Genomic DNA, 22,950 nt, shown 5'->3' on the forward strand with positions numbered 1-22,950 from the left:
CCCTGCACCCGCATGGGAGACCAGGAGAAGCACCTGGCTCCTGCCATCGGATCAGCGCGTGTGCTGGCCGCAGCGGGTCGGCCGCAGCGACCATTGGAGGGTGAGCCAACGGTAAAGGAAGACCTTTCTCTCTGTCTCTCTCTCACTGTCCACTCTGCCTGTCAAAAAAAAAAAAAAAAAAAGATTTATTTATTTTATTTGGAAGTCAGAGTTACACAGAGAGAGAAGGATAGGCAGAGAGAGAGGTCTTCGATCCCCTGGTTCACTCCCAGTTGGCTGTAATGGCCGGAGCTGTGCCGATCCGAAGCCAGGAGCCAGGAGCTTCCTCCAGGTCTTCCCACATGGGTACAGGGGCTCAAGGACTTGGGCCATCTTCTACTGGTTTCCCAGGCCATAGCAGAGAGCTGGATCGGAAGTGGGGCAGCTGAGACTTGAACCAGCGCTCATATGGGATGCCTGCACTGCAGGTGGTGGCTTTATGAGGTATACCACAGCGCTGGCCCCAAGGACATTCTTAATAGAATTGGCTTTTTGTTCCGTGAGAGTACTTGACAATGAAGAATACTCGGGCAATATCCATTAGTACTGTGGGCTGGTGCTGTGGCTCAGTTGGTTTATCCTCCCACTGCAGTGCCCGCATCCCATATGGGCACTGGGTTCTAGTCCTGGTTGCTCCTCTTCCAGTCCAGCTCTCTACTGTGGTCTGGGAGGGCAGTGGAGGATGGCCCAAGTACTTGGGCCCTGCACCCGCATGGGAGACCAGTAGGAAGCCCCTGGCTCCTGGCTTCGGATCGGTGCAGTGCCGGCCGTGGCGGCCATTTGGGGGGTGAACCAACGGAAGGAAGACCTTTCTCTCTGTCTCTCTTTCACTGTCTGTAACTCTACCTGTTGAATAAAATCTTTAAAAAAAAAAATCTATTAGTACTGTTTGATTTGTCCAAAGGTACCACAGTTACAGCCACTGTTCTATTTGTGCCTTCAGTGCAAACACTGACATGATTTTTTTTAAAAAAGCATAATATCTTAATATTACAGCAAAAATAGTTTTAACCTCATGGATCCCTGAAAGGGTGTGAGGGGCTACCAGGGATCCATGAACCACACTTTTTTTTTTTTTTTTTTTGACAGGCAGAGTGGATAGTGAGAGAGAGACAGAGAGAAAGGTCTTCCTTTTTGCCGTTGGTTCACCCTCCAATGGCCGCTGCGGCTGGCACATCGTGCTGATCCGAAGCCAGAAGCCAGGCGCTTCTCCCAGTCTCCCATGCGGGTGCAGGGCCCAAGGACTTGGGCCATCCTCCACTGCCTTCCCGGGCCATAGCAGAGAGCTGGCCTGGAAGAGAGGCAACCGGGACAGAATCCGGCGCCCCAACCGGGACTAGAACCCGGTGTGCCGGTGCCGCAAGCCGGAGGATTAGCTTGTTAAACCACGGCACCGGCCACACACCTTTTTTTTTTTTTAAGGATGGATAGATTGATTTGAAAGGAAGTGTAATAGAAAGAGATATTCCATCTGCTAGTTTACTCCCCAAATGAGGACAACAGCCAGGCTGAAGCCAGGAACCTGGAACTCCATCCTAGTCTCTGACATGCATTGTAGGGATCCAAGTACTTGGGTATCCTCTGCTGCTTTCTCACGTGCATTAGCAGGAGACTGGATTGGAAGTGGAGCAGCCAGGACTTACACTCGACTTCAATATGGGATGCCAATATTGCAAACTACAGCTTAACCCACTGGGCCATGATGCTGGCCCTGTACACTGGTTTTTGTTTGTTTGTTTTAAAGATTTATTTGAAAGAGAAAAAGAGATCTTCTGTCTGCTGGTTCATTCCCTAATGGTTAAAACATCCAGGGCTAGGGCAGGCTGAGGCCAGGAGCTGGGAACTCCATCCAGGTGGGCACTCCAATGTGAGATGCAGGTGTTGCAAGCAGCAGCTTAGCCCATTGCTGCACAATGCATGTCCTGTGAAGCACACTTTTTATTCTGCTGACTTCAGCAGATTAGTTTTAACCAGTAAGAGCTTGCTCTCCTTAAAGTTTTAACATCATTTATATTTACACTGTGGTCAGAAGGTTTTTTTTTTTTTTTTTAGGTTTTATTTATTTATTTGAGAGGCAGAGTTGCAGAAAGAGAGCGAGAGAAAGAGAGAAAGGTCTTCCATTCACTGGTTCATTCCTTCAAACAGCAATAGCCTGAGCTGGGCTGATCGGAAGCCAGGAGCCAGGAGCTTATTCTGGGTCTGCCATGTGGGTACAGAGGCCCAAGCACTTGGGCCATCTTCCACTGCTTTCCCAGGCCATAGCAGAGAGCTGGATTGGAGGAGGAGTAGCTGAGACACAACCAGCGCTCATATGGGATGTTGGTGCTGCAGGTGTTGGCTTAGCCTACTACACCATGGCACCAGCCTATGGTCAGAAGAAAAAAATTAACAGATGGATTTAGATTTAGAAATCTTGATTTGTCTTGTTTCATTCTGCCACCTAGGAACTTGCAAACCTCCAAAAAGAGTAGTTCGTTGTTTGTAAGGGCAGGGTGCGTGTTTTATTACTTTTTACCATGTTCCTTAACGAAATAGTCTTCTCCGGGTCTTTTCAAGGGGATGGAATTTATTTTATCAATTCCCTAAACTGGAAAGGTGATAGTATGTTGCACATATTTCCAAAATAATTTTCTGGAAGTTGAAAGTGAAAGAACTGTCCTTTAGGGGAAACTTTCCCAAATATCTGATTGTGTCAGATGAAGTAGAAAGGAAGTGACCTACCAAATAGTCAACTCCAGCTGTATTATATGTTCAAGTACAAAAAATCTAAACATATTTTACAGGCAGCTTCCCTTGTGTTTGAGTTACAGCTATCTGAGAACCTTTTTTCCTATGCATAAAGATGTCTTTGGTGGACTTGGGGAAGAGGTTGCTGGAAGCAGCAAGAAAAGGGCAAGATGATGAAGTGAGAACATTAATGGCAAATGGTGCCCCATTCACCACAGACTGGGTAAGCTTAGCAGAAAGATCTCTGAATTATTTAAGATAATGTGCCTTTACCAATCTTTTTCTTAATGATTAAACGATTTTATTGATTTTCCTTTCTTCCCCCCATGTCAGTTGGGTAATGTGCCAACAAAGTTACAAAGTTCGAGGGAGGCACATTTCATACACTGGCATGAAAACCCAGTCATGGGCTTATGAAACACAAAAGAATCTTTTTTCTTCATTCCTTTCTACCTTATTGCCCCTTTCAAAGTTTTATTGGTCTCATCTGAATAAGTGGCTTTCTTTTTCTTTTAGTTTCCAAATTGAAAGAGTCTCCTGTGGATCAGTAGTGGTAATTGTAAAGTATTATATATTTCTATAATGTTTTTTAGCGTATTTTCTAAAGGTTTAATTCTCTCTGGAGTCTACTTGGGCTATAGGCTTCTGTAATTATCTAGAAATTAAGCAGAATCAGTAAAGGAAGAGTGCATTTCTAAACTAATAAGCTCCTTGTTTCTTTTCTCTAATATGTCCTGGTGAATAAAGAATAGTTGTGTCTGCTTTTTGTTTCCTTTACCACTCTTAAAAAGCAGTAAAGAGGAAGATGCCATTTAATGAGCCTAGACAACCACTAGGAGACCAGAAAACTTCAGAAATTCTAGGTTCAAGTTGTCATGTGGCTTTCTAAGCATTCACAGGTCTTGGAAGCATTGCCTCATTTTAACAGTTTTGATCAGCGAGTGAGTTCTGTTCTGGTGTGATTAATTCATAACTTCAAAGGCCAACCAGTTCTTAGCACTCTGCAAAAAGGGAGAAAAGGAAACCCATAAGATTAGCATTCTATAAATATACTTGGGAAGAGCAATGTAAATTAAATCCAGTCAGACAGAGAGGATGAGAATATGAAAAGAAAAGAATGAACAGTTGTTTTTTTGTTTTTTAAAAAAGAACATGACACAAAGAAAGGAATAGCTCCCTGGCCAGGTGAGTGCTGCTAAATAATTCTTGTGAAATTTAGCTCGAGATGATGACACAGATGTGCTTACTCCTGTTGACAGGCCACTGTTAAATATTTGTTGCTTCCTCATCTCATAGATGTTTTTGCTCTGCTTTAGTGTAGCAACAAACTTCTGTTCCAAGCAGTCAAATTTGTACCTTTGTCCTTCCCTTAAGAATTGTTTTGAACCTGTCTACCCCTTCTCTTTCCCTGACTCAGCATATTCTTTTTGTGCCCCTCCTTCCCTTTTTTAACCACCTTCTAAGCCTTACTTAAATCATATATTTTAGGGAATCTTACCTATAAATCTACCTGACTTAAAGCCATTATACTTTGCAATTATTTGATTGGTGGGTTTTTTTTCTGTTGTTTATTGATATATTAATTTTTAAAGTAAAACATTTCTTCAGTCCTGTTTGCCTAACTAGATTCTCTCTCCAGGAACAGGAGCCACAGAATTCACGTCTTGTCCACCTGTGTCTCTCTGAGAATGATCTAGGACTATGTACACTGCAGCTATTCAATGAGTGTTATTCTCCCACAGCTTGGAACATCACCCCTCCACCTCGCAGCCCAGTATGGTCATTATTCCACAGCAGAAGTGCTCCTTCGAGCAGGCGTAAGCAGGGACGCACGGACCAAAGTGGACAGGACCCCCTTGCACATGGCTGCAGCTGATGGACATGCACACATCGTGGAACTGCTTGTTAGGGTAAAACAAGGATAGCAGCAGAGAAACACCCATCTCCCTGTTTTCTTTCTTAAATGGATGGAAGGAAAATTGGTCGGGTAGGATGTAGTTGAAGACAGTTTATAACATTGAGTTGTATCTCTCTTAAGAGATCTACATGGCTATGAGGAGTTTGTTTTCTTTTTTTAAAGTTCAGTGGACATTGATTTTTCTTCATTCTTTTTCTACAGGTGTTCTCTGCACTTATGCTTGTATTTTTCAGGCACTCAACTGTCTGTTAACAAATGCAACAAAAGTCTATTCTTTCCTCCTTCCTCTCCCATCTGTTATAATTTCCCAGTGATGTCCTTAGAAGACCTTCTCATTGAGAGTATTAGTCTGTCAGCATTCAGGAGAATTTAGAAGTTTTTTCCTTTTGATATTTCTCATATGTGGTCTGAATTTAAGTATGTGTGATCTTTAAGGAAATCCTCTGTTTTGGTGATGGGATCTTGCACCTGTGCCACGCTAACCAGAGTTCTGTTGAAACATTGCTTTTCTTTGGCAGAATGGTGCAGATGTGAATGCCAAGGACATGCTGAAGATGACAGCTTTGCACTGGGCCACAGAGCACCACCACCGAGATGTTGTGCAGTTACTCGTCAAGTACGGAGCAGATGTCCATGCTTCCAGCAAATTTGATAAATCTGCCTTTGACATAGCATTAGAGAATAACAATGCTGAGATTTTGGTCATCCTCCAGGTATAATTCTTTTTATGCTCCCCAGAATATACTTGAATTGAAACTAAGGATTTTTGTAGATATTGAATCAAAACTGAATTTTCCTTATCTTATCAAAGTAGTATTTCTTTTTTCTTTCTTTTAAAGATTTATTTATTTATTTGAAAGGCAGAGTTACAGAGAGGCAGAGAGAGAGAGAGAGAGGTCTTCTATCTGCTGATTCACTCCCCAAATGGTCGCAGTGGCCAGAGCTGAGCTGATCTGAAGCCAGGAGCCAGAAGCTATGAGCTTCTTCTGGGTCACCCAGTGGGTACAGGGGCCCAAGGACTTGGGCTGTCTTCTATTGCTTTCCCAGGCCATAGCAGAGAGCTGGATTGGAAGTAGAGCAGCCAGGTCTCAAACTGGCACCCATATGAGATGCCAGCACTGCAGGAGGTGGTTGCCACAGCACCAACCCCTTCAAAGTAGGATTTTTGTTTTTTTGACAGAGTGGATAGTGAGAGAGAGAGAGACAGAGAGAAAGGTCTTCCTTTTTGCCGTTGGTTCACCCTCCAATGGCCGCTGCGGCCGGCTCATCGCGCTGATCCAAAGCCAGGAGCCAGGTGCTTCTCCTGGTCTCCCATGCGGGTGCAGGGCCCAAGGACTTGGACCATCCTCCACTGCCTTCCCGGGCCACAGCAGAGAGCTGGCCTGGAAGAGGGGCAACTGGGACAGAATCCGGCGCCCCAACCGGGACTAGAACCCGGTGTGCCAGCGCCGCAAGGCGGAGGATTAGCTTGTTAAGCCATGGCGCCGGCCCAAAGTAGGATTTCTAAAGTGTCTGAATCTTGTGACTCAGTCTCATTAGTATCTTTTTTAAAAAAAAGGATACCATTCTATAAAGCTCTGAATTACTCATGATGGGTAAAGAATAATGTTATGGCCAGTACAAAAATATCATTTGGCTTTAGAATTTTTTTCCTCCATGCAAATTTCTGTTTCTAATTAAACTTGACTTGAGGCAATATTCAGAAGCATCTTATGTTTTCTGAATGTATATCAACTGATGTAAGACAGTGATATGGAAGTCATCTCAAAAATTAGCTGTAATGATTTCATTCATTCATTTCTTTTTTTTTAAAGATTTATTTATTTTACTTGAAAGTCATAGTTACAAAGAGAGAGGAGAGGCAGAGAGAGAAAGAGAGGTCTTCCATCCAATGGTTCACTCCCCAATTAGCCGCAACAGCTGGAACTGTGCTAATCTGAAGCCAGGAGCTGGGAGCTTCTTCCGGGTCTCCCATGCAGGTGCAGGGGCCCAAGGACTTGGACCATCTTCTGCTGCTATCCCAGGCCATAGCAGAGAGCTGGATCGGAAGTGGAGCAGCCAGGGCTCGAACCAGTGCCCATATGGGATGCTGGTGCTTCAGGCCAGGGTGTTAACCCGCTATGCCATAACACCGGCCCATTTCCTTTTTTTAAAGATATATGGATGCCATTTTTTATATACATATGGAGAGAAAGAGAGAGAGATCTTCCATCCACTGGTTCATTCCCCAAATGGCCACAACAGCCAGGGTCAGGCTGAAAGCAACAGCTAGGAACTCCAGTGAAGTCTCCCAAATGGTGGCAAGTACTTGGCCTAACTTCTGACTTTCCAGATACATTAGCAAGAAACTGGATTGAAGCAGAGCAGCTGAGATTGGCATTGGCACTCCAGTATGGGATGCTGGCATTGTAAGCAGCAGCTTAACCCACTGTACTATACCACCAGCCCCTTACCCATTAATTTCTTAAGCTGGCACTTGTATATTAGGGAACAATAGGATGGAAGATACAAAGATTGATGGGACATAGCCCAGCCTGGGGAGTGTTCATAGCATTATTAAAGTAAAGATAAGAAATAAGGCATTACAATACCAGGTGGTAAATTTAGCAAGTATTACAGGGGTATGGGGGATAGAGAATTAATGGTTTTTAAGGGTTCAGTATTACGGCACATCAGGCTAAGCCATGGCTTGCGATATCAGCCTCCCATATCAGTGCCAGTTTGAGTCCCAGCTGCTCTGCTTCTAATTGAGCTTCTGCTAATGCACCTGGGAAAGCAGGGGATGATGGCCAAAGTGCCTGAGTCCCTGCCACCCTTGTGTGAGAACAAGGTGGGGTTCTTGGTTCCTGGTTTCCGCTTGATCCAGCCCCAGCTATTGCAGGCATTTGGGGAGTGAACTGGTGTTGAAGAGCTCTCCCTCCCTTTCCCACTCTGCCTTTTGAATAAATAAATAAATCTTTTTTTTAATGATACATTAGTAAAGATTAAAGTATGTATAAAGTTTGAACTAAGTTTTGAAGGAGAAATGAGAAAATTACATTCTTAGGCTAGAAAAAGCTTATCAAGGATTGATGTGAAAGAACGAGGAGTGGCCGGCGCCGCAAGGCGGAGGATTAGCCTATTGAGCCGCGGCACCGGTACACTGGGTTCTAGTCTCGGTCGGGGCGCCGGATTCTGTCCCGGTTGCCCCTCTTCCAGGCCAGCTCTCTGCTGTGGCCCGGGAAGGCAGTGGAGGATGGCCCAAGTGCTTGGGTCCTGCACCCCATGGGAGACCAGGAGAAGCACCTGGCTCCTGCCTTTGGATCAGTGCGGTGCACCGGCTGCAGCGGCCATTGGAGGGTGAACCAACAGCAAAAAGGAAGACCTTTCTCTCTCTCTCTTTCTCTCTCACTGTCCACTCTGCCTGTCAAACAAAAACAAAAACGAGGAGTGTGAAATAGTAAGTTGTGTTACTAGAGAATAGGTGAAGGAAACGGAGTTTGGGGATGGCAGATGCTAAGGATGAGTTCTGAATAGGGTTGTTAAGGGGGCACACAAAGAAGTGAATTATTATGTGGGCAGTGGGGATCCAACAAAAGCTTTTAAATAGTAGGCTAAGGTTAGATTTGTTTAAAAATGATGATTGTTTATGGTGAGGCATAGAGATTAGGGAGGAAGATACTTAGTGCCGTGTAAGCATATTTTACTTTCGTTAAGCCAGGCAAGAGCCAATGAGCGCCTGACACAAGGAAGTGATAGTGGAAGATAGAAGGGGCAGATTCAAGAAGGAATTTAACAGTATCCAGAGACTGGATAATCTGTTTCAATGGGAATTATTCATCAAGGGATAATCATATATATGAAAGATAACCATTTCTGCTGCATTTTTAGTTTTTTATTTATTTTTCCTGACATTCACTTGTCTATAGACTGGTTATCCTCCTCAGCTTTCAGTTCCTTGTTTAGAGTCCTTTCACAAATGGACTTTTAAAGTAGTGATCATGTTTGTAGAAAACTGCTTCTGAAAGTAAGATAAGCATCTTTTCACCAAAATTGAGAAAAAATGCAGCATGTGGAACTAGACTTTAAAATCTGGCATTCATTTATTTGCTTGTTATATATTCTCTTAGGAATTTCTTCATGGAACAGATAGTTGAATAAAACTCTAGAGAACCGTGTTCTCTGTGGGTTCTCTGCAGGGATCTGCCAGCACACTGACTTGCGGATTGGAGACCATAGTGTGTTAGTGTTGGAGGTTACTTTTTAAGACTACTGAGGTCAATTACCTTATTTTCAAATTATAAAAAAAAAAAAAAAAAATTTGGATAGTTTAAGTGAATTGCTAGCAGCTTTTGCAAGTAGTTTACTTTTGGTCTTCTCAAGTAGGAACAAGATTGGGAAAGCAACCTAACCTCTCTATTTTCCTGGTCGGGGAAAAAACAACAACAACAGTAGTCATCTTAATGAGGGCACTGAGCTCCCTGGGACATTGTGTGCCGGAACTAGTTCTGCTTGATAGAGCATGGGGAGAGCAAGGTTAATGCTGTTCAGTAACTGTATAACTAAGTCTAATAAGTGTTCTGACTGAAATATCCTGCCTTGTTTGGTAGGAAGCAATGCAGAATCAGGTGAATGCTAATCCTGAGAGAGGCAACCCTGTGACTAACCCTGTGGCTATGGCTGCTCCGTTCATCTTCACATCAGGGGAGGTTGTTAATCTTGCTAGCCTTGTTTCTTCAGACAACACCAAAACCACCTCAGGTAATGTTCCAATAACATGACATTTGATTTCCACTTTTAATAATGAACAGACCCCCAGGTTTTCCTAGGGATGCAAAGATACTCTCATACCTTCTCTTGTATTAAAGTAGTCCCCAAACAGAAGATTTGCAGGATTTTAAAACCAAGCCATTTATTTGGGGGCAGGGAGAAGATTTTAAGTGAATACTTTGTTATAAGTGAATAGGTTGTTAAAATATTCTTTAGATTATTCTGTTAAAGGGTTATTCTTGACCCTAAAATTAAAATATAGGATTATCTCAGTGTGGTATTCATAATCTAAAGCAGGGGTGGAGAACATCCAGCCCACAGGACGGATAAAGCCTGTGAAGTCATTTGGTCTAGCCCTACCAAGGCAATTGCAGGTGGGGTTCAAAATTCAATAAATCTATAGCAAGTTTACTTTTGAGTTTTTTTTTTTTTTTTTTTTTTTTTTTTTAAGATTTATTTATTTGAAAGAGTTACACAGAGAGAGAAGGAGAGGCAGAGAGAGGTCGTCCATCGCTGGTTCACTCCCCAGATGGCTACAACATCCAGAGCTGTGCCAATCCGAAGCCAGGAGCTTCTTCCGTGTCTTCCCATGCAGGTGCAGGGGTCCAGGAACTTGAGCCATCATCTGTTGCTTTCGAAGGCACATTAGCAGAGAGCTGGATTGGAAGTGGAGCAGCCAGGCCTTGCACCAGCACTCCCATATGGATGCTGGCATTGCAAGCAGTGGCTTAACCTGTGTCACAACACTGGCCCTCGGATACTGTTTATTGACTAACAGCTGCTTGACCTTGGGAAAACTATTTCTTTAACCTTTGTCTGATTGTCTGTGGGATATAATAATGCCTACTTAGGGCCAGCGTGTAGTGTAGCATATTAAGCTGCTACCTGCAACGCTGGCATCCCCTATGCCAGTCTGAGTCCTGGCTGCTCCACTTTCCAGCCAGCTCCCTGCTAATGCACCAGGTAAGACAGTGGAAGATGGTCTAGTTATTTGGGCCCTTGCCACCCATGTGGGAGGTTTGTATGGAGTTCTAGGCTCCTGGGTTTGGCCTGGTCCAGTCCGAGCATTTGCAGCCATTTGAGGAGTGAACCAGTGGATGGAAGCACACTCTCTTTGTCTCTATCTTCCCCTCTGTCTCTTCCTCATAATTCCGCCTTTCAAATAATAAATGTCTTTTTTAAAAGAAATGCTTATTTTATGAGGTTGTTTTGAGATTGAGATTTTGTATTTCAGTCTGTTTTATAGAGAGATTTCAATAATAGCTATTAAGTGAAAATGAAATTTCTCAATGAAGGCTGACCTTGTTATGTCCACAAGGGGGCAGTAGTGACTTTCATTTTATAGCCTATTGAAAGTCATTTAAAATCATTTGCTTTCAGCTGACCAGTTAAAAAAATTTAGCTTGAGGCCCACACTGTGGTGCAGAGGGTTAAGGCCCCGGCCTGCAGCGCTGGTATCCCATATGGGTGCCGGTTTGAGTTCCAGTTTTTCCACTTCCAATCCCTGCTAATACGCCTGGGAAAGCAACAGAGGATGGCTCAAGTCCCTGGGCCCCTGCACCCACTTGGGAGACCCGGAAGAAGCTCCTGGCTCCTGACTTTGGATCAGCGCAGCTCTGGCTGTTGTAGGCATTTGGGGAGTGAGCCAGCAGATGGAAAATCTTTCTGTCCGTGTCTCTACCTCTCTCTGTAACTTTGTCTTTAAAAAAAAAAAAATTTAGGCCGGCGCCGCGGCTCACTAGACTAATCCTCTGCCTTGCGGCACACCAGGTTCTAGTCCCGGTTGGGGTGCCGGATTCTGTCCCGGTTGCCCCTCTTCCAGGCCAGCTCTCTGTTGTGGCTAGGGAGTGCAGTGGAGGATAGCCCAAGTGCTTGGGCCCTGCACCCCATGGGAGACCAGGAGAAGCACCTGGCTCCTGCCATTGGATCAGCATGGTGCGCCGGCCGCAGCACGCTGGCCGCGGCGGCCATTGGAGGGTGAACCAACGGCAAAGGAAGACCTTTGTCTCTCACTATCCACTCTACTCTGCCTGTCAAAAAATAAATAAATAATAAAAAAAATTTTTTTTTTTTTTTGACAGGCAGAGTGGACAGTGAGAGAGAGAGACAGAGAGAAAGGTCTTCCTTTTGCCGTTGGTTCACCCTCCAATGGCCGCCGCTGTAGCGCGCTGCGGCCGGCGCACCGCGCTGATCCGATGGCAGGAGCCAGGTGCTTATCCTGGTCTCCCATGGGGTGCAGGGCCCAAGCACTTGGGCTATCCTCCACTGCACTCCCTGGCCACAGCAGAGAGCTGGCCTGGAAGAGGGGCAACCGGGACAGGATCGGTGCCCCGACCGGGACTAGAACCCGGTGTGCCGGCGCCGCAAGGCGGAGGATTAGCCTAGTGAGCCGCGGCGCCGGCCAATAATAAAAATTTTTAACTTAGGGGCTGGCACTGTGGTATTGAAAGGTAAGCCTCTGCCTGCAGCGCCAGCATGCCGTATGGGTGCTGGTTCAAGTCCTGGCTGCTCCACTTCCAGTCCAGCTCCCTGATAAAGCAGTAATCCTGCACTCACATGAGAGACCCGGAAGAGGCTTCTGGCTTCAGCCTGGCCCAGCCCCGGCTGTTGCAGCTATTTAGGGAGTGAACCAGTAAATGAAGATTTCTCTCCCCCCTTTCTCTGTATTTCTGCCTTTCAAATAAATAAATGTTTGTTTTTTTTTTTTGTTTTTGTTTTTTTAATTAGCTTAGGGATGGGTGTTGTGGCACCATGGGTTAAGCCACCACTTGAGACACCCTCATCCCATATTGGAATGCCAGTTTGAATCCTAGCTGCTCTGCTTCTGAGCCAGCTTCCTGCTAATGCATTCTGGGAGGCAGTAAACGATGGTTCAGGTACTTGGGGGCTCGGCCATCCACGTGGGAGACCCAGATGTAGTTTTGGGTTCGTTCCTGTCTTTGTCCTGGTCCAGAGGATGGAAAAATCTTTGTCTCTGCCTCTCTGTTTCTCTGTTGTTCAGTCTTTCAAGCAGATGAAAATAAACATCTTAACACACACACATATAATCAGAACATTTACAACCTTTTGGATTTGAAGTATATAAGGTCACACAGGTTAAAGCAAGTGTTTTTATAACCCCAAAGCCTTTGGAAGTCAATAAAGTTATATGTTCACAAACATGAGAAAGTAGTTAGAGTTGATTTTTAATATGACTTTGAAAATTCTCTAGACCTTATCTGGAATGATAAGCAAAGTTGAACACATTCAGGATTGAGATTCTTTGCCTTGGTTTCCATGGGCCAATATCATGTTTGTCATGTAGCTTTTGGGAGCCCTGTGAATCTGCCTTTCCTATTGACAACCACAAACTAAAATTGCTAAATCATCCCACTTTAGAACTCACTCCCCATGTTATCTTACTCATGAACCAATTCCATCTGTAGAACCTCCTTAAGCTAACTGGCCTACCAATCTACCTTTTAACTAAAATAATAAATACAAATTTTAAAAGAAAAGAATGCTAAGTGCTTCCTTCTCTGTATAAGATCCAACATCAAGGGGGTCAGTATTGTGGTGTAGTGAGTTAAGCCTCTACCTGCAGTGCCAGCATCCCATATGGGTGCTGGTTTGAGTTCCAGCTGCTCCACTTCTGATCTAGCTCCTTGTTAATGTGTCTGGAAAAGCAGTGGAAGATGGCCCAAATATTTGAGCCACCCCACCCATATGGAAAACCCAGAAGAAGCTCTGTGTTCCTGGCTTCAGCCTGGCCTAGCCCTGGCCGTTGCAGTCATTTGGGATGTGAACCAGTGTATGAAAGATCTCTCTCTGTCTCTCCTCCCTCTGTAGCTCTGCCTTTCAAATACATAAAAAAGAAATCTTTTTTTTTTTTTTTTAATATCCAACATCAAGTAAAGTAAAATGTGTATGGATGCTGTTGTTTTTGGAAAGGAAAAAGCTTTATCAATGATGATTCTTGCGACCAGCATTGTGGCTCAGTGGATTAAGGCCTAGCCCAATTACCTATTCAGTGCAAATAAAAGAAAGGAGAAAAGCTGTAAGACAAATTCAAATTGTGTATTATTTAGTTGGGTTAAAGGATTTTCTTTTCTGGAATAGTGAGTGGGCTTCTTGTTCCCCATCATCCAATAATATTTTTGAGAACTAACAGAAAACATCCTGATATTTATCATCTTAATGGATATTTTTAGTATAAAAATCCAGATTACAAAGTATACTTTCAAATTTTCTCTTTGTAGTACAAGATTATCAGTCATCACCAATGCCGTCATTAAACTGCAGGGACTTAGGAAAGCATATGAATTTAAACCTTAATCAGGCAAAACAAAGTTATGAAGATGAATTTCCTATTTCTGCACAATCATAAGATTATTCTGAAGTCAGATATCTTTGCATTGGTTCATAAAAAAGCATTTTCTTTAGAATCAGATGACAAAAGGTGGGGGAGGGCAAAAGAAAAAGACAAAAAATAAGAAAATAAAAACAAAACAGAAGATGAATCAGGCTCTAATCTGGGATCTGACACACGCTGCATGACCTAGTGTGAGTTACTTTGTCTTTCAGGGTCTGGTTTTCACTAACTGAGATTGTCTCTTCTACCATGGCTCATCCTACTAAATCCTCTGAAGAGTTTATAAGTCACATTCTGAAATTATCATTTCTTTTAAAAGATTTATTTATTTGAAAGGCAGAATCACAGAGGGAGGGAGAGAGAGAAACCTTTCATCTGCTAGTTCACTCCCCTGATGGCTGCAATGGCCAGGACTGAGCCACACCTTAAGTGGCAGCTTAACCCACTGTGCCACAATGAGGGCCCCAAGAATCATCATTGATAAAGCCTTTCCTTTCCAAAAACAGCATCCACATATATTTTACTTTACTTTATGTTGGATCTAATACTGAGAAGGAAGCAGTTAGCATTCTTTTTTAAAATTTGTATTTATGGGGCCGGTGCTGTGGCACAGTCAGTAAAGCTACTACCTACAGCACCAGCGGTATCCCATATATGCACCAGTTTGAGTCCCAACTGCTCCACTTCTGATACAGCTCCCTGCTATTGTGCCTGGGAAGGCAGTGGAGGATGGCCCAAGTGCTTGGGCCCCTGCACCCACATGGTCTCCCAGAACAGGCTCCTGGCTTTGGATCAGCCCAGCTCTGGCCTTTGTGGCCATTTGGGGAGTTAACCAATGGATGGAAGATCTCTTTCTTTCCCTCTCTCTCTCTCTCTCTCTCTCTCTCTCAACTCTGCCTTTCAAATAAATAGATCTTTTTTTAAAAAAAAATTGTATTTATTTATTTTAGTTGATAGAGATCTTCCATCCACTAATTCATTCCCAAAATGGTACAATGTCTGGAGCTGAGCCAGACCAAAACCAGGATCCTGGAACTCCATCCTGCCTGTTTCATGTCCTGGCTCCACTCCCTGTTCCAGCATCCTGCTAATGTGCACCCTTGGAGGCAGCAGATGATGACTCACATATTTGGTCCCTGTCACCCACATAGAAAACCTGGATTGAATTCCTAGCTCCTGGCTTCAGACTGGCCTAGCCACAGCTGTTGTGGGTATTAGAGGAGTGAACCAGCAGATGGGAGATCTCTGACTGGTCTCTCTTTCTCTCTGTGTGTCTTGCTACCTTTCAAATGAATAAATTTAAAAAAAGAAGAAAAGGTAGGCTTTGTGGCACAGTGGGTTGAGTGCTGCTTGGGACACCTGCTTCCCATCTAGGAGTGCCTGCTTTGTGTCCTGGTTTCTCTGCTTCTGATCCAGCTTCCCACTAATGCTTCCTGAGAGGCAGCACATGATAGCTCAAGTGCTTGGGTTCTTCCCATCCATGTGGGAGACCCAGATGGAGTTCTGGGTTCGTGGCTTTGGCCAGGCCCGACTCTGGCTGTTGTGGGCATTTGGGGAATAAACCAGAAGATGGAAGGTCTCTCTCACCCTTGCTCTCTTTTTCTTTCTGCTGCTCTGCCTTCAAGTAGATGAAAATAAATAAGCATTTAGAGAAAAGAAAAACACCTCCTTTTTTTTAAAAAAAAGATAAGTATATCATTCAGAGTCTAATCAGAAGGACATGGTGACTTATATAGTATAACTATATAAGTTTAATTTTTTGTTAAAAAGATATACTTTTTTTTATTTTTATAACTATTACAGACCATCATGATTTAAATAAGACAAAAAAATCTGAGGACAGGAAACCTTTTGTTTAGAGAATGAAAACAATATGGAACTCGTCACAAATTTGTGTGTCATCTTTGTGCAGGGCCCATGCTAATCTTCTCTGTCATTCCAATGTTAGGATATGTGCTGCCAAATTTTTAACATATGTAATTTATAGGCTTAATGTGTATAATGTATAGAGAATTATTAATTAGGTCAAGGGGTTAACTACTAAGGGGTAAGGAGAATTCTAAAGAATACAGGAATAGCTAATATAGGGAGTGGTCTCCACTTCCGTACTGACAAAGATTAAGTTCATGCCAGCTGGTAAGAAATCTTTATAGGGGCCAGCTCCAGAATCACAAGGTACATACATACACAAGGTACATACATCACTAAGTAGGGTGGATTTAGAGCTGAGAGGCAATAAATTTATGCTCAGCACAATAATTATATCTGAAATTATAATGAAAGATAATAAGGAAATATAATTCATTTTATAAAAGTTGAATTTATTAAAAACTGTTGAGTAATACTTGAGGTTCATAGTTAGGCATGCCTGTTGCTTGACCTAATGCCTTTCCATCTTAGAACTTAGCTGTGAGGGCCGGTGCCGCGGCTCACTAGGCTAATCCTCCGCCTGTGGTGCCGGCACAACGGGTTCTAGTCCTGGTCGGGGCGCCGGATTCTGTCCCGGTTGCCCCTCTTCCGGTCCAGCTCTCTGCTGTGACCCAGGAGTGCAGTGGAGGATGGCCCAAGTGCTTAGGCCCTGAACCCCATGGGAGACCAGGGGAAGCACCTGGCTCCTGGCTTCAGATCAGTGCGATGCACCGGCTGCAGCGCGCTGGCCGTGGTGGCCATTGGAGGGTGAACCAACAGCAAAGGAGGACCTTTCTCCCTGTCTCGCTCTCTCACTGTCCACTCTGCCTGTCAAAAAAAAAAAAAAAAAAAAGAACTTAGCTGTGAGAATAGCTAAAAGAGAAAAGAGGAAAAGATGATGAACAAAGATTTTTGTTTTTAAAGACACATCATGACATAAGGTACTACTGTTTTTAACATTGATCCATGATACCATGGACCTTCAGGTGTTTAACTGTCCTTGTGCTAGAAGCCAAGCGTGTGGTTCTCACTTATCTAACTGATGAACAGAGGTACCGGGGATGAGGGAAGCCCAGGGGGCATTGGTTCCTCATCACTGCTTGGGTGCGGTGAGGCATGCTTCGTAAGCCGACTGCTACTGCCAAGTAGAGCTCTGCACAGCCAGCCTCGGGAGTGGGTGGCACCGTTGTCTGTCTGCTACTAATATTCAGTTGGCAGTGCTAAGAGAGCTGATCGAATGAGGGGAACGTAGTGGCCCCGTACCAAGCATATTCATTTAATCCATTTTAAAGGAAAACTATTTAAACCTTAAAGGAGTTTTAGCAGTATGATAATTTGCATCAGCTTGGATTAGAGGACAGATTAAAGACATGACAGGGAAAAGCTGAGGTTTTTTTAATTTAAAAGGCCATTTTTAGTTTGCCTTAATTTATTCTCTCCATTGGACTTCATTTGCCTTTTCTACTGACATAGGTGACCCCCACGCCTCCGCAGTACAGCTCTCAAATTCTACCACCTCAGTGCTGGCCACTCTCGCAGCGCTTGCTGAAGCATCAGCGCCCCTCTCCAGTTCACACAGAGCCACAGGTAGGTAAGGGCTGTCTGCTGGGTGAATCACCATTTCTTGTTTTGTTTAAAAATCTCCAGCATATTTGCATGAAATATTAAGGAATTATAGTTAATTAGAGGCAGCAGGAAAAAAGAGATGTAGTGTTGCTGAGCATCAGAAAGAAAAATCACTAAGTGGTATCATCAGGCAGCTACATAATACCAGGGAATGACTGAGTTAGTTTGAAGCTTGTTTGCCCTGACTCCAGTTTCTTCGAATGGAAATGTTTAGTCTTATGTTAGCAGATGTTTTTGGAGATACTTTATGTCATGTTTTGTCTGGTGCTGTCATTGAGTGATATAAAATAGCAACCTAGATATGTTAGTATAGCAAAAAATACATGGGATTGCTGCCTTTCTCATAGTCACATCTTGTGGATTTCATATTGGCTTTTATTTCTACTAGAAATTATTTTGGCATTTCGTGCAATTGGGCAAATACATGCTATATAGTACCCTTCTGATATTTAAAACAAAAGGCTTCAATCCACTTAGCCAGGGCTAGCTAGTGTGAGAGATTAGGGCTCCACATGAGAGGGACAAACAGTTATAGGTAGGGCTCAGTAGTCAGAAATCTTTCTGGAACCCTCTAACAGTCTGCTCCATCATAAATGAAAGCAGATTGTTCTGATTTCTTTCTGCCATTGACATTTGGGTGGTAAGAACATTCCTCTAATTCCAGTCCTATTTTTCAAACTGGCAATAATCGTAAAGATCTCTCCTCAGATGTGTACAACTGAGCAGCATGGCAAGGAGTTAAACTTGTACTGACTATTGTTTCAGTTTGCTCTTTGATCTTGGAGAAATTGCTCAGCTTCTTCAGGTCTTAGTTTCTTCATCTCTGGCATGGGTGATTGGATTAGATTATCTGTCAAGGTCCTTTGAGCTATGCCATTTAACCGTCTTTGTTTCTAAGTGTGAATACTTTATTTCCATTGAACTACCTAATCGTGTCTCATATGGGTTGTCCATACCTCACTTATTATTGCAGAGTCTACCTTTGACTCTTCAGATAAACTCCATCATGACATGAATTGTTTTCCTTAATAGTGTTTGGTTTATTGGAATATTGACTAAACAAACTGAAGATCTTCATTCAGTGTAACACATTTAAAGCTCTTAGAGAGGTACTGGCACATAAAAAGCAGGCAGTACCTGTTAGCTCTTACACATTTTATTGATTTGTCAGATGAGAAGAGTCACCCACCATTTTTGCCTGTCAAACTTCCATGGTTTGACTACTTGACATAGTATTTTGTTAATTCACTATGAAATGCCTTTGTTTTTGTGTAAATGATCTACTCTAATTTATAGTGTTGTTTTTTGTTGTTTTTTTTTTTTTAAGATTTTTTTTAATGTACTTGAAAGGCAGAGTTACAGAGAGACAGAGAGAGGTCTTCTATCTGCTAGGTCACTCTCCAAATGGCCGCCAACAGCCAGAGCTGGGCTGGTCCAAAGCCAGGAGCTTCTTCCAGGTCTCCCATGTGGATGTGGGTGCAGGGGCCCAAGGACTTGGGCCATCCTCCACTGCACTCCCGGGCCACAGCAGAGAGCTGGCCTGGAAGAGGGGCAACCGGAACAGAAGCCGGCGCCCTGACTGGGATTAGAACCTGGGGTGCTGGCGCCGCAGGCGGAGGATTAGCCTAGTGAGCCACGGCACCGGCCCCAATAGTTATTTTAAGTTCCATAGATTTCTTTAGATTTTTTTAAGATGCTCCCTAAAAAAGAATTCCAAGATCAAGTATCTTGGAGAAAGAGCATATCTTACACCCTGTTGGAGAACCACAATGTTCATTAGCCTAACTTTTTTATGATTTATTTATTTATTTATTTATTTATTTGAGAGGCAGAGTTATAGACAGAGAAAGGGCGAAACAGAGAGAAAGATCTTCCATTCACTGGTTCACTCTCCAAATAGCCACAATGGCTGGAGATGGGCCAGTCCGAAGCCAGGAGCCTGGAGCTTCTTTCAGGTCTTCCGTGTGGGTGCAGGAGCCCAAGGACTAGGGCCATCTTCTACTGCTTTCTAGCAGAGAGCTGGATCAGAAGAGGAGCAGCCAGGACTCAAGCCATCACCCATTTGGAAAGCCAGCGGCACAGGTGGCGGCTTTACCTGCTACACCACAGTGCCGGCCTCTCATTAGCCTATTGAAGTCTCTGGTACTTCCAACAGAATAAACAAGTTTAAGCCTGTGAAATAAACTGGCATTTTGAAATGTATTTATATACAGAATCTATCTTTATTGAAAGCTATTAACATCTCAGTGGAGACATTTTAGAAAATACTGTTCTAATGCAATCCCTACTTTCTTTTCTCCTCTGACTTAGCATTGTTCACAGAAGGTTTTGTCAACGGTTGAATCTAATGCTGGTTTTCGATTTTTCTCTCTGTTGTCATTGTCAGGGAGGCTGAAATTGCTATACTCCTGTTTTTCAAAAAGCTGAAATTTAAATTTATTTTATCATTTCTAGCCAATTCAGAGGAAATTGTGGAGGGAAATTCTGTTGACTCATCAATCCAGCAAGTGGTGGGGAGTGGAGGCCAGAGGGTCATCACCATAGTGACTGATGGAGTCCCTCTGGGTAATATCCAAACTGCAATCCCGACTGCAGGCATTGGCCAGCCGTTTCTTGTAACTATGCAAGATGGACAGCAAGGTGAGTCACCCTGTGTAGACAGCTGTTTATTAAAAAATGTTTTAGGAGCAAGTATTTAGCATAGGAATTAAGATACTAGTTAAGATGCTCATGTGCCCTATCATAGTGCCTGGGTTCAAAGTCCAGCTCTGGCTCCTGACTCCAGCTTCCTGCTGGTGTAGACCCTGGGAGGCAGCAGTATTGGGTCAAATAATTGGTACCTAACAGCTGTGTGGGAGACTTGGACTGAGTTCCTGGCTCCTGGATTTGGCTTCACCTCAGCCCTGTTCATTTCAGGCATTTGGAGAGTGAGCCAGTGAATAGGGGTTCTCTCCATTTGTCTCTCTCTGCCCCTCAAATTAATTTTTAAAAATTTTAAAAGATATTTTAAGAGCGGGTATTTAGCCTGCTAATTAAGACACTTCTCTCTTTCTTTCTTTTTTAAGATGTATTTATTATTTGAAAGGCAGAACAACAGAGAGAGGGAGAGAAACATAAAGAAGAGATCTTCATTCACTGGTTCATTCCACAAACGGCTGCAACAGCCAGGGATGGGCCTGGCTGAAGCCAGGAGCCTGAACTCCATCTGGGTCTCCCAGTGGGTGACAGAGACCCAAGCATTTGGGCCTCCCTCCCTCCCAGGCGCATTAGCAAAAAGCTGAATCTGAAGCAAAGCAGCCAGGACTGGAACTGGCACTCTGTCACAAGCAACAGCTTAACCTGCTGTGCCACAGTGCTAGTCCAAGATACTGGTTAAGATACTAGCATCCCACTTCGGAGTGCCAGAGTTTAATGCTTATTTCCAACTCCTGATTCCAGCCAGTTTCCTGCTAATGCAGACCTTGGGAAACCGTCGTACTGGGTACCACGTAGTACTGGCTATGGGGCTGGTGCTGTGGTATAGAAGGTTAAGCTGCTGCCTGCGGTGCCAGCATCCATATGGCTGCCAGTTCGAGTTCCAGCTTCTTCACTTACAGCCCAGCTCCTGGGAAGGCAGCAGAAGATGGCTCAAGTCCTTGGGTCCTTGCATCCATGTGGGAGACCCTGGCTTCTGGCTTCGGTCTGGCCCAGCCCTGGCTATTGTGGCCATTTTGGAGTGAACCAGCAGATGGAAGATCTCTGTTGTCTCCTCTCTGAATATCTGCCTTTCAAATAAATAAATCTTAAAAAAAAAAAAAAAAAAGTAACTGGGTACCTGCCACCCATGTGGGAGACCTGGATTGAGTTATCAGTTCCCAGCTTTGTCCTTAGCCCAGTGCCATTGCAGGCATTTGTGGAGTTGGTCAAACAGATAGAGTTAGACAGTGAGAGAAAGAGACAAAATGGTCTTCCTTCCGCTGGTTCACTCCCCAAATGGCCGCTACGGTCGGAGCTACGCCTATCCGAAGCCAGGAGCCAGGTGTTTCCTCCTGGTCTCCCATAGTCTTAAAATTTTTAAGAGGTTTAAGAGACTCCACATACCCCTAAGAATGAGGCATTAAGACAAATGTGGACGCAGGAGAATGCTGGATACTACATGGGGTAAAAATGATCTGAGAGGCTGGCGCTGGCACCCCGGGTTCTAACCCCAATTTGGGTGCCGGATTCTATCCCCATTACTCTTCTTCCAGTCCAGCTCTCTGCTGTGACCCAAGAAGGCAGTGGAGGATGGCCCAAGTTCTTGGGCCCTGCACCCGCATGGGAGACCAGGAGGAAGTACCTGGCTCCTGGCTTTGGATCAGCGCAGCGCACCGGCCATAGCGGCCATTTAGGGGGTGAACCAACGGAAAAAGGAAGACCTTTCTCTCTGTCTCTTTCTCTCTCACTGTCTAATTCTGCCTGTCAAAAAAAAAAAATCTGAGAAAGAAAAACCAGGTTGGCAAAAGCTAATTTCTCTAATATATGTAAAATTTGTGAGGAAAAAAACCGGTGATCTGTGGCAGGCATTTTGTCTAGCAGTTAGGAATATGGTTGGGATGGCTATCTCCCATTTCATATCAGAGTGCCTGGGTTCAAGTCCTGGCTCCCAGCTTTCTATTAGTGCAGACTGTGGGAAGCAGCAGGGTGGTGGCTCAAGAGATTGGGTCCCTGCCTTCCACACGTGAGATCTGAATTGAGTTCCTGGATACTGGGTTCATCCCACCCTGCTCTGTTGTGGTTATTTAGGAAGTAAACCAGCAGATGGGAGATCCTTTCTCCCAAATAAAAAATAAAAACAATGATCTGGTAGAAAAAAGAACAAATAATGTGGGGAACCAATAGTTTACAGAAAAAAAAAATTACTGCTGGCCTTCAAAAATGTGAAAATATATCCAACCTACTTCATTTATAACAAGAAAGATGCAAATGAATACTGCACTGAAATACTCCTTTTTTTTTTTTTTAAAGATTTATTTTATGTATTGAAAGAGTTACAGAGAGAGGTAGAGAAAGAGATGGGGGTGGGAGGGTGTCTTCCATCTGCTGGTTCACTCCCCAAATGGCCACAACGGCTGGAGCCTGAATTGATCTGAATCCAGGAGCTTCTTCAGTTCTCGAATGCAGGTGCAGGAGCCCAAGGAGTTAGGCCATCTTCTACTGCTTTCCCAGGTCATTAACAGGGAGCTGGATTGGTAGTGGGGCAGCAGGGACTTGAACCAGAACCCATATGGGATGCCGGCGCTTCAGGCCAGGGTGTTAACCAGCTGTGCCACAGCGCCAACCCCGCAGCTAATATTTTTGTGAACATAGTTGTCATGCCAAATTTTTTAGGACTCACTGGGTAGGTGAGAGACTGCTTGTACAATAAAGATAAGTTAATGAAAACTAAGTTGTTTTGGAGAAAAAGAATAGAAGTTGAGATTTTTACCTAAATGAACTATATTACTTTTTATAAATATTTAACCAGACCTAAAGAAGGTAAACTAAGATTTTATGAATTATCTGCAGGAAATTTTCTTTTATTTTATTTAAAGATTTATTTATTTTATTTGAAAGAGTTACAGAGCGAGAGGGAGAGAGCTTCCATTTGCTGGTTTACTCCCCAGATGGCTGC

General features: G+C 43.8%; 1 protein-coding gene and 2 non-coding genes across 5 annotated transcripts in view; 1 reads left to right on the forward strand and 2 right to left on the reverse strand.

Moving 5' to 3' along the window:
• GABPB2 (GA binding protein transcription factor subunit beta 2) overlaps positions 1-22,950 on the forward strand; it is a 36,184-nt gene that overhangs the window by 6,078 nt on the left and 7,156 nt on the right. For 2 of the 3 annotated variants that reach the window (XM_062192215.1, XM_062192213.1), the window contains exons 2-7: positions 2,850-2,989; positions 4,509-4,676; positions 5,203-5,397; positions 9,274-9,424; positions 17,166-17,279; positions 19,773-19,958. In XM_062192215.1, the coding sequence (XP_062048199.1) occupies positions 2,882-2,989; positions 4,509-4,676; positions 5,203-5,397; positions 9,274-9,424; positions 17,166-17,279; positions 19,773-19,958 (922 nt within the window). In that variant the 5' untranslated portion in view covers positions 2,850-2,881. The remainder of the gene's footprint in view (positions 1-2,849; positions 2,990-4,508; positions 4,677-5,202; positions 5,398-9,273; positions 9,425-17,165; positions 17,280-19,772; positions 19,959-22,950) is intronic. The other variant, XM_062192214.1, reaches the window with a different exon arrangement.
• LOC133761357 (small nucleolar RNA U13) lies at positions 3,094-3,196 on the reverse strand. The gene has a single exon (XR_009866155.1). It is a non-coding gene; the product is annotated as a small nucleolar RNA U13 (small nucleolar RNA).
• On the reverse strand, positions 15,652-15,758 carry LOC133761272 (U6 spliceosomal RNA). Its single transcript, XR_009866075.1, has one exon. It is a non-coding gene; the product is annotated as a U6 spliceosomal RNA (small nuclear RNA).

The sequence above is a fragment of the Lepus europaeus genome, chromosome 5, assembly GCF_033115175.1.
Source record: "Lepus europaeus isolate LE1 chromosome 5, mLepTim1.pri, whole genome shotgun sequence".
Lineage (NCBI taxonomy): Eukaryota > Metazoa > Chordata > Mammalia > Lagomorpha > Leporidae > Lepus > Lepus europaeus.